Source organism: Notamacropus eugenii, chromosome 6 (assembly GCF_028372415.1).
Source record: "Notamacropus eugenii isolate mMacEug1 chromosome 6, mMacEug1.pri_v2, whole genome shotgun sequence".
Classification (NCBI taxonomy): Eukaryota; Metazoa; Chordata; class Mammalia; order Diprotodontia; family Macropodidae; genus Notamacropus; species Notamacropus eugenii.
The window spans coordinates 52,089,304-52,101,445 of NC_092877.1; the positions used below are offsets into that span (position 1 = coordinate 52,089,304).

The 12,142-nt window shown below is 42.4% G+C and overlaps 1 protein-coding gene across 2 annotated transcripts in view; it reads left to right on the top strand.

The window, feature by feature from the left end:
- Window positions 1-12,142, top strand: part of CFAP99 (cilia and flagella associated protein 99) — a 179,009-nt gene that overhangs the window by 89,528 nt on the left and 77,339 nt on the right. For both annotated transcript variants that reach the window (XM_072620042.1, XM_072620043.1), the window contains exon 5: window positions 4,798-4,910. In XM_072620042.1, the coding sequence (XP_072476143.1) occupies window positions 4,798-4,910 (113 nt within the window). The remainder of the gene's footprint in view (window positions 1-4,797; window positions 4,911-12,142) is intronic.

Consider the following 12,142-nt stretch of genomic DNA (forward strand, 5'->3'; position numbering starts at 1 on the left):
ACAGCAGAATTTGGAATCAACCTTAAAAGCAATCAGACCTTGCAGGAGTCCTGAAAATACTGCGACATTTTCAGAGCAATCACTTTTAGGAAAAATGTACAATAAGACAAATTTGTGTCTTAGAGTGATGCTGAGTCAGCACATTGAGGTCAGCCCTGTCTCCAGAGCAACTGGCGGATCACACTGCCTTGAACATGATTCTAAGGATCTTAGAATACTCTTGCTCAGTTTAAACTTGCAGATGCTTGGCCTTCTCCGTACTTTCCATCCTCCTACAGAAGCACTGAGATTGTCTTTGGCAGAGCCTTACTAAATCTGGAGAAGAGAAGGAGAATAAAAGGAAGAGGGGGTAGTTGGGGTTTATCACCTTAGAAAATACTGAGCGCAGCAGGGATTTTCCCAGCCTGCTTTGAGGAGTTAGTCGTAGCATATTAAAGGTATAAAGGACCCAGATATTACTCTGCACCACTCTGTGCTGCACAAACTCACACAAAACCAGTAGGAATTTAAGTGTTTCCTACTGCATCCAGTTCATTTGGGAATTGGAACAAAGAAATGTCTTTCCTTGTCCACTAAAATGACTAAGGATGTCTGAATTGGGAAAGAATTTGGAAGTCATCCAGTCAAACCTTGTCCTGTGTCTCTTAGTTCTTTGTAGGGACTAAGGGGGACTTATGACATGAGGCAACCAGGAGTCTTCCTGAAGTCAAATGATCACAGAATTTAGAACTGGGGAGGAGGGGACTTAGACCCTCCAAAGTCAAGGGGACCGACATCCAGAGAACCTGACCTACATGGAGGGAAACTGAAGCCCAGAGTAATGAAATGAGTAGCCCCAGTTGACACACATAGTAAATTGAAGAGCTTGTTTTTGAATCCAGGTCCAAATGAAGCCTGGTGCTGTTGAGGTCAAAAACCATAATGTTGAGGTTTGGGGTGCTTGGGACCCCAAAATACTGATACCCAGAGTCCTTTCCAAATGAATTTGACCAAAGCCTTCTTTCAGCCAAAATAAGACAAAGTTTATTAAAGATTCTCATACTGGGTTGACTTAAGGAGCCTAACTTTAAGTCTAAGCTTGTATTGGGCAAGGGGGCCCAACTGAACCTCATCTAGATAGAATTAGAATTGGTTTGAATCTAAGCACCTTCATGGAGACAAGATGGAACTTATATACAGAAAGATTGTCAGAGGGATCTGGGAATAGTCTAGTAGACTGGGGTGATGGGAGGAAGACTTTAGGGAGGATCTTGAGGAGATATCCAAGGAGGATCTTAATGTAACTGGGATGACTGATCAAGGTTGGAAAACAGCTGGAGGCAATCAGGAGATATCAGACAATGGAGGACTGGGGTGGGAAGCCAGTGAAGCAATGGGGAAAAGCCAGATTAAGTGGAAAGATTCAAGGAGAGTTCAAGGAGGTTCGGATTCTGTACCCATCAGTGTGGGGGAGGGGTGGCTTGGTGCTCCCTTCTGGTACAGTCTGTGTCTATGAAAGGCCACAGGTGAGAGAACAGCAAAAGGTCAGTAACCATAATAGCAAATAAGGGGGCTGGCAAAAGGACTAGTCAATTGGAGTGCCAGTGGGAGGGGGTAGGACATGAGGCACCTAGCAGCAAGAAGTCTACCAGATCTAAGTAAACAGGAGTAATCAACCAGCCAAGCAAGCGTTAACCAAAACCAGACAGCAAACAAGTCAAGAAATCAATCAAGTACCCCTTGTGACCTATCATGTTCTAATCTAGACACTGTGCTGGGGACTGGGGCTGTACATGGGAAATAGTTCCTGTCTTCAAGGATTTGATCTTCTGCTAAAGGGAGACATATTGGGAGTGAAGGCCATGGACAAGAGCTTTACTCTAAGTCCCAGAGCTTATGAGTAGCCTCAGAGGACAGTAGATTCTCCTGTCATTCCAGTAGCAAAGGTAATATTGGTTTGATTTGTGGCTTCCTGAGCCAAAGGCAAGAAGACCAAGGGAGAAAAGGAATCTATGCCTGGTAGAGGGACAGAAGGCAAGATGCCTACCCCGTCTGGGCCCTGGTGTCCCATTGGATGACTGGGGGGAATGAAGCATGGTCTGAGCATCTGGGTTCAGCTAGAAATAGAAAGCTGAAGTAAGAAAAAGGGTCTGAACACAACCAAAAAAGTTCAAACAATTTGTCACGCACAGGAAGCTGAATGTACCAGAGGGCTTTGAAACCAGTGTGGGCAGGGCTAATCCCATCCTTCTTTTCCTTCTGGATGAGTAACTGTGGACAGAAAGCTCTTCCATACTAGCACTGACCCCTGAATGACAAGAGAAATCAAGCCTCCTAACTTCCATTCAGTCCATTGTTTCTTTCAATACCCCACCACACCTTGCACTTCTTCAATACCAATATTGTTACATGTAGGGCCTGCCCTTGGCAAGACTGTGAAGTAGGCAAGTTTCTGTTCAGTGCCTCAGGCCTTGGTGCCCTTTCCCCTCTTTTGGAGTGTCAGGAGATTGGGACATTGCAGGACTAAGAGGAGAAGACAGTCGTGAGGGGAGGAGGTTGTGTTGCCACAACCAACTTTCATCTTCGCAGGGACAGTTGAAAGGGGAAGTAAGTGATTGAAATTTTACAGGGGATTTGTGTTTTGCCCTGACCTTGATGAAACAGAGAACCCTTGAATTTTGCTGATTACTGGCTTTCCCTCCAAGAGAATCTGTGTTAACATATCTGCAGGAAAAAGCAAGGCTAATAAAAATTTGAACATAAAACATAATTTAATAAACATGTAAAGGATACAAATGGGACTCATAGCTAAGCCTCTATAGCAAACAAACAGGGCCATCTTCCTTTTTCTCCCCGCATGGGTCATCCCCTGCATAAATCATTTAACATGAATAGTGAAGAAAAGGGAGCAAAAGCCAATTTTGAACATAGTGTCTACAAACACCTTAGCTCTAGTCCTTCGTATGCCATGCACCTGAACAAAACATGGAGGCAGTCACGACTCCCACACAGTCAATGCTCTGGCCACTGCTACTGCTGTACTGTAGATAAGGACCATGACTCCCCCAGACTCCTGCCATCCTCCCTCCCTCAACAGGCTTGGATTTCTCTGTTTTCCAGTCAGTACCTAGCATTATGGCATTATGAGAAAGTAATCCCTTTTCCTCAATGCCATGACTCATTCCCATGGAAATATGGGAAAGTGACTATTAACCTGCTTCTCTCCTCCATCATGCATGTCTTCTACATCCTTCCCTAATTATAAAATTTGCAGTATCTGTGAATTATACCAGGTATACATTGACTCTGTAGATACACATTATATTTTTATGATCGTTCAGTTTTCAGTCATATCTGACTCTTCATGACCCCATTTGGGGTTTTCTTGGCAGAGATATTGGAATGGTTTGCCATTTCTTTCTCCAACTCATTTTATAGATGAAGAAATTGATGTCGACAGGGTTAGGTCACTCCATATAACTAGTATAGTTCTGAGACTAGATTTGAACTCAGGAAGATGGGTCTTCCTGACTCCAGGCCTGGCATTCTATCTACTGTGCCACCTAGCTACCCCTCACATTATACACACACAGAGTGTGTGTGCATGCATGAGCATATGTGTGTGTTTATATATGTGTGTGTATGTATATCTATAAAATTACATAAAGTAAAGTTACATGTGAAGCACTGAGATACTTAGGCCACCCACAAGTATGTATGGTACACATCAAATAACTACATTCAGTAGATAAAACACATAGATAGTTATAGGGATGTAGTAGTAGATCAAATCCTAGGACCATATACATTTAGTTATTTTCTTCCAAATTTATTAATTTGTTTTCAGTTTTCAACATTCACTTCCATAAGTTTTAAATTTTCTCACCGTCCCTCTTCTGTTCCCCAAGATGGCATGCAGTCTTATATGGGCTCTACACATACATTCCTATTAAGCACATTTTGACATTGGGTACATTTAGTTATATGCAAGTATCTTAATGCCTAAGGAACCACCAAAATTTGGCTTCCTTTTAAATTTTGACCCAAATCCTTCCTGAATAGGCCATCATCTGGCACCAAATGTCTATCTGCAACTAGTGAATCAGTTCTTCTAGGGGAACTGATTCCTCAAATATCCCAAGTTCCTTTCTTATTCACCAGAGAGTCTGATTAACTCCACCTTAGGCAATAGATAGTTGCAGTATATTGACTTTGGAGGCCCCTGGCCATTCTCTAAAGATATTTTGTAGACAGACAGGTCATCTAGTCTTTTCACTTCTTGCTATGGAATGACTCTCCATCAGTTCAGTATCTTGAGTTTTTCCAGGACACTGAGATTTGCAGCATCGCTGTACCCAATGGCTGGAGTTAACAGTGATTCTTATATCAATGTTTGCTCCTTTTCTTGCTCTTCTGTCACCCAACCACAGCTAAATAGAATGTGTCCCTCAACTGGCTTTTTAGTTGAGTGACATACTGGTTGTGCATCTTTTTATCTTCCATGTCTTTGAAGATTCCAAGGCTGTGTTTGTGACCCATGCATCAAAAGTTAAAGAATAAAACCTATGGCATCATTCTTGGCATTTCAGAAAGGAACTAGAAAGGCAACATCCCACCCCAGTGAACCCTCTGCTCAGGCCCAGTAAGTTCAGCCTACTGTTATTTGCATCCTGGACTTCAAGTGCCTCTAAAGTATGAGAGATCAATAGGAAGGAACTCCAGGTGGGCAGATCAGAAAACCAGAATTTAAGCCATAGAAATGACTGTGCACCAAGCGTTTCATATATGAAAACTGAAAGTTCAACATTCTTTCCTCAGTTCCTCCAGTTTTTCTTCAACATCATGAATTTGACCACATGGATAAAAGATGAATGGAGTTTAATCTATGATGCCTCTTATGTAAAGGAGACCTGGATTGAGCCATTGTTGAAGTAAGTAGCATTAGCATAAATGTAAGTTGTATCATCCTCACAACACAACGAATGGGACCTTACTCTCCCCAAACTGGTGAAATAGGACCCAAGTTTCACATGTCTTTATTCATGTTTGTATCAACAGCATGGAAAGGTTCCCTGGGTGCAGGGCTATGTTGGAGCTAGCTAGAACCAGCTTACAATTGTTAAATTTCCAGTGTGTTTTAACGCTACAAATCAGGGCTTGATTTGTTGTTTTGTGGGTTATCCAAACTTAAGAAAGTAATGGAGAAAATATTCAAAATGCATATTATATTTAACAGTATGTCTAGCGTACAACACTACACACAACTGAGAGCCATGTTAAACATTTACCAGCACACCATTACCTGGGTCATACCTACAAGTCCTAGGGTCTCAGTGGCCCTTGGTCTATCTCTTTTAAGAACTCATTGAAGAACTAAGAGCAACTGCCTCTCTCCTTGGAAGGCTCTTCTTGTTTCAGTCATTTTTTTCATTCATGTCCAACTTTTCATGGGGTTTTCTTGGCAATGATGCTGGAATAGTTTGCGATTTCCTTCTCTAGCTCCTTTTATAGATGAGAAAATTGCAGCAAGTTAAGTGACTTGGCTGGGGTCACACAGGCAGTAAGTGTCCTTGGGGGTCATGCTGGTTAATCACCACTCTCTTCAAGGAACTTAGCTCTGAATAACTTTTGACTGTGTCCAAAAATCAGAGCAAGGGATTGTGCTCTTAGGAAAAATTAAATGAAATGGTCTTGATAGGGAGCAGACTAGAAGCTAATAGTTGGGCCTGCAGGCATTCATCCCCTCATTGGCCCTTCTCCCTTTGGTATCTGCTTTGCCCAAATCTCCATACTACTCACCTCCAGATACACAAGACATGCCCATGGGTATCTTCCAAACCAGCCCAACAAGCTTTCATTAAAGACCTACCACACACAAGGCAATGGAGATGCAAAGATCAAACAACAAACAGTCTCTGGCCTCAAGGAGGTTACATTGTCCTGGGAGGAGGCTACATGAAAACAGATAAGCTACACACAAAGACTTAATGAGAAGAACATTAATAACTTGGGAATGTAAGAAAGACTTTGCATAGGAAGTAGAGTTTAGGAAGCCTTGAATGAAGCTATAGGTAGAGGGGAACGAAAAGTACACTCCAGAAAAAACACGTGCATCATGGCATAGAAAACTGACACAGAAGGGAAAGAACCTGGCATACCCAGTTGGCTGTGGTCACAGCAGCTCCCTTGGTGATCTGCACCCATTTTATCTTTCTCAAGTCCAGTGTCCCCTGAGCAGCAGTTTGTCACAGCTTCGGGTCACTTTTAATAGGCTACCTCAGTACACCAAAGCAGGTGCTCCATTTCCAGGTGATTCCTGCTTCCTCACCTCCCCAGCACCAATGTTGTTGTTACTACCACTGAGGGTAATTGCCTTGAGCAGGGGCACCATCATTGGTGGCAACTTTTTTTAGTAGACAATTAGTCTCATTATTATACATGCACACTTCATTGTGTTTCTTCACATATTCACCTGAACACATATCTATCAGGGGTGGGAAACCTGCAGCCTCAAGGCCACATGTGGGCCTCTAGGTCCTCAAGTACGGCGCTTTGACCGAATCCAAATTTCACAGAACAAATCCCCTTAATAAAAGGATTTGTTCTGTAAAACTTGGACTCATTCAAAAGGCCATACCCAAGGACCTAGAAAGCATCAAGGCCCCAGGTTCCCCACCTCTGAATCCTACACCAATACATACATAGAACTGTGCTAGGTGCTAGGGAAGTCACTAATTTCACAAGGTTTAGAGAAAACAGAATCCCTGCTTTTGTGGATCTTTTAATCTTAGGAAAGGAGTGTGACATATATACAACTTAATGTAACTGTGTCTATGGGTGTCTTGTGGAATAGGGAGAGCCTTTTAAATTGTTGTTTCCATAGCCTGAGGAAGGGCAGTGGAGGTTGATGAGTGGGCATATGGAAAAGGGAGTTTTAAAGACCTCCCATTTGTTCCTCTGCCCCCAGAATGAGCAGTAGCACCCATTCCTTTTGTTCCTACTTTGTACCCACAGCAACACCAGTGAAGCAAAGCAAGGAAGGGGGCAAAGTCAATGTGCTCCAGGCATAAAACGATGCTATCTTGAGTGAGACAAATTGGCATCTTGCTGGCATACCTTCCATTCTATTTCATAGGGTGCTTCTGTCCTTGACTAGATTGTTTCAAAATCCTCTTTTCATCTCCTGCCCAGCCCCATGAAGTCTGGCTTGACTCTGTACCATGTTGGATCCCAGATCAGAGTGTAACCTCTTTCCCTGGTAATATTCTTTTATTTAAGGCCTGGTAAAATGGCATCCGATCCCTTGCCCCACCCCCACCCCTGTCTCTGCAAGAATTAACTCTGATTGAGTTAGGCTAATTCCGCTGACCACTCCAGGCAGGATTCTTCTAAACGTAGATGGATTGATACAATCAGGAATCAATACATGGTCCGGCCAAATACACTGGGGATGAATGATGTGTATTCTTCAACCTGTATTACATAGCACATTTACTTTATGTCACACTTAATATACGGTTTAGCTCTTTATGTGATTTATAATCCTCTTGGATACTATTCTGCTTTGGCTCTTTAAGGATCCATGACGCTGTTTGCATATCTGCTTCCTGCATTAATGTAGATCTCAACCCTTCCACCTTAATAGACAATTTTCATGAGTTTCTGATGATGAGTCCCTCCACACTTAGCTAGGCTGGTCCCCATTGTTGACTCCACATCCCAGGCCTTTCCAATTTGGCAGGGCCAGGCACAGCCTTTGAGGATCCAGAATCATCTCTAAGCCACTCATTTGGGGGATGATGCTGTTATGTTTGAGAGTATTATGAAGCTTCTCAATGGCACACATCACAAAGCTACCTACCCGGATTAGGTGCATTAAGCCTCAGGGCCTGGGCTTGCCAGATGCACAGTTTAAGAACCCCAGCCTAAATTCAGGGTCAACCAAGGTCACAATCCTGCACCAAATTCCCCCAAGGATACCTGGAGAGAGATTATTCTGCATTGGGAAGTGATATTAGAGCCAGATTCAGGGCTGAGGACTCTGAGGAACAACTCATGAGATCAGAACAGAGTTACAGTTGCCTCAGGAAAGTTACCTTTCCATGTAAGGGTTTATTGTGGTGCATACATCAGAAAGATGAACATTGCCACCAGATCTGTGAACTCAGCAATCTGAGGGTTTATAGGAACAACAAATGCTCATGGCACATTCATTCTGAGATAATTGCTTTTTACCATCGTGTTGACTGCAGTGTTCAGTCCAACAAATATTTATTAAGCTCCTACTAGGTGCAATTCAGCTAAACTAATCTTCCTAGTTTTGTTGTCCTTTCTCTCCCACTCCCTGATGGGAGTGGTCAGTCCTGAAATCTCTTGTGGTGCTCTGTCTGAACCCTTCCCTTGGACTTCCTTCTGAGTATAAAATTATCTGTAGTAATAATAACTCATTGTAGTGCTTTATGGGGCAGCGAGGTGGTACAGTGCCAGGGCTGGAGTCAGGAAGACCTGAGTTCAGTCTGGCCTCAGACATTTACTACCTGTGTGACCCTGGGCAAGTCAAGTCATTCCTATTTGTCTGTTTCTCATCTGTAAAATGAGGACATACTGGAGAAGGAAATAGCAAACCACTCTAGTGTCTTTTCCAAGAAAACTCTGTGGACAAGTCCAGAGGTCACGAAGAATCCAACACAACTGAACAACAACAAATAGTGCTTTATGGTTGACAAAACGCTTTCTTTTTTTGGTTTAATTTATTTATTTTTAATTTTCAACGTTCATTTCCACAAGATGTTGAGTTCCAAATTTTCTCCCCATCTCTTCCCTCCCTCACCCTGAAACACCATGTATTCTGATTACCCCTTCCCTCAATCTGCTCTCCCGTCTGTCACATCCCTCCCTTCCCTTATCCCCATCTTCTCTCTTTTCTTGCAGGGCAAAATAGATTTCTATACCCCATTACCTGTATTTCTTATTTCCCAGTTGCATGTAAAAATAATTCTCAACATTCAATTCTTAAATTTTGAGTTTCAACTTCTTTCCCTTCCTCCCTCCCTACCCATTCCCACTGCGAAGGCAAGCAATTCAATATAGGCCATATATGTGTAGTTTTGCTAAAGATTTCTATAATAGTCATGTTGTCTGAGACTAGTTATATTTCCCTCCATCCTATCCTGCCCCCCATTTATTCTCTCTTTAGACCATGTCCCTCTCCTAAAGTGATTACTTCTTATTACTCTCTCCTCTCATTTGCCCTCCCTTCTATTATCCCCCCACTCCACTTATCTCCTTCTCCCCTACTTTCCTGTAGTATAAGATAGATTTTCATACCAAATTGAGTGTGCATGTTATTCCCTTAAGTCAAGTGTGATGAGAGTAAGCTTTACTTTTTCCCTCTTACCTCCCCCCTTTCTCCTTCCATTGAAAAAGCTTTTTCTTGCCTCTTTTATGAAAGGTAATTTGCCCCATTCTGTTTCTCCCTTTCTCCTCCCAATATATTCCTCTCTCACACCTTAATTTTATTTTTTTAGATATCATCCCTTCCTATTCAACTCACCCTGTGCCCTCTGTCTCTCTGTCTCTTTCTGTCTCTCTCTCTCTGTATGTATGTATGCATGTATGTGTGTATGTATGTATGTATAATCCTTCCAACTATCCAAATACTGAGAAAAGTTTCAAGAGTTACAGATATTATCTTTCTATGTAGGAATGTAAACAGTTCAACTTTAGTAAGTCCCTTATGCTTTCTCTTTCCTGTTTACATTTTCATGTTTCTCTTGATTCTTGTGTTTGAAAGTCAAATTTTCTTTTCAGCTCTGGTCTTTTCATCAAGAATAGTTGAAATTCCTCTATTTCACTGAATGACCATTTTTCCCCCTGGAGTATTATACTCAGTTTTGCTGGGTAGATGATTCTTGGTTTTAATCCTAGTTCCTTTAACTTCTGGAATATCTTATTCCAAGCCCTTCAGTCCCTTAATGTAGAAGATGCTAGATCTTGTGTTATCCTGATTGTATTTCCACAGTACTCAAATTGTTTCTTTCTGGTTGCTTGCAATATTATCTCCTTGACCTGAGGACTCTGGAATTTGGCTACAATATTCCAAGGAGTTTTTCTTTTCAGATCTCTTTTAGGAGGTGATGGATGGATTCTTTCAATATTTATTTTGTCCTCTGGTTCTAGAATATCAGGGCAGTTTTCCTTGATAATTTCATGAAAGATGATGTCTAGGCTCTTTTGTTGATCATGCTTTCAGGTAGTCCCATAATTTTTAAACTGTCTCTCCTGGATCTATTTTCCAGGTCAGTTGTTTTTCCAATGAGATATTTCACACTGTCTTCTATTTTTTCATTCTTTTGGTTTTATAATTTCTTGGTTTCTCATAAAGTCATTTGCTTCACTCTGCTCTATTCTAATTTTTAAAGAACTATTTTCTTCAGTGAGCTTTTGAACTTCCTTTTCCATATGGCTAATTCTGCTCTTTAAAGCATTCTTTTCCTCATCAGCTTTTTGGACCTCTTTTGCCATTTGAGTTAGTCTATTTTTAAAGGTGTTATTTTCTTCAGCATTTTTTTGAGTCTCCTTTAGCAAGCTGTTGACTCTCTTTTCATGATTTTCTTGCATCACTCTCATTTCTCTTCCCAATTTTTCTTCTATCTCTCTTACTTGATTTTCAAAATCCTTTTTGACTTCTTCCATGGCCTGAGACTATTGCATATTTATTTTGGAGGTTGTGGATACAGAAGACTTGACTTTTAGATCTTCCTCTAATGGTAAGCATTGTTCTTTCTCATCTGAAAGGATGGAGGAAAATACCTGTTCACCAAGAAAGTAACCTTCTATAGTCATTTTTCCCCCTTTTTGGGCATTTTCCCAGCCAGTTACTTTACTTTTGAGTCTTTTGTCAAGAGGAGGGTATACTCTAGGGACCTGTAAGTTCTTAGTTCCTCCAAGGCGGCACAACCAAGGGAGAGGAGTTTACTCCTCTCCTGGCCTGCACTCAGGTCAGAGAGCAACCACAAGCTTTTCTGCCCAGGATCTATGAGTAGGATTCCCTGTCCAGAGCCTCCACCAGCTCCAGCATGCCAGCAATCCTCCTTACCCCAAGACTGCCACTCAGGACTGAGACTCAGATCACTGGCTCAATTCCCCCAGGGTCTTTAGGTCAAGGGCTCCAAAAATGGATGGTGCTGCTGCTGCTGCTGCCTCTTGGGTCTGGGGCTAGGGGAGGACCCTGCTCACTTCTCACCCTGGTGAAAAAGCTTTCTCACTGACCTTTGAAGCTTTCTTTGGCTTTTATGGGTTGAGAGATCTGGAAACTGCAGCTGCCCCTGAGGGCTGCTCCAGTCCTGTTTCTGCTGGTGCCACCCAGCCAAGGCTGAGCTGGGCTCCGTGGGCTGTGCTCTGCTCCTTGCCCTGTGTGATAGACCTTTCCTGTCAGCCTTCCAGGCTACCTTGGGTTGGAAATCAATTTCACTCTGTTGTTTTGTGGCTTCTGCTGCTCTAGAATTTGTTTAGAATCATTCTTTACAGGTATTTTATGGGCTGTGGGGGAAAAGCTAGAGTAGGCGTGTCTTCCTACTCTGCCATCTTGGCTCCACCCCCCAAAATACGTTCTATAAATAACGATGCTTGATTTTCAGGCCAGCACTATGAGGAAGGCAGTGTGGGTATTATTATTCCCATTTACTTAGGAAGCACTTGAAGACCAGATTAAGTCATTTGCTGAATGCCACACCACTAATTAGTGGCAATGCCAAGACTGGGCTAAGGCCTTCTGACACCAAATCCAGCACTTATCTGTGTATGACTCTCATCTCCCTATTTAGATCATCAACTCCTTCAAGGCAGGGACCATACTTTATTCATCTTTATGTCCCCTGCAGCCTGGCACAGGGCCTACACATCTCATTGAGGCCCCTTCCTCATAGAGTAATTAACCAATCGATTAATAAACAGTTATTAAGTGCCTACTCCATGCCAGGCACTATATTAGGCAATGGAGCAGAAAGTAGCCTGTGAATTTGTTTTTCAACTATTCTGGGGGGGCGGAGCCAAGATGGCGGAGTGAAAGCAACGACTCACCTAAGCTGCTGGACAAACCCCTCTGGATATCTCTGAAAGGAGAATCTGACCAGACTTTGGAGGTGTAGAATCCAGTGGGTGA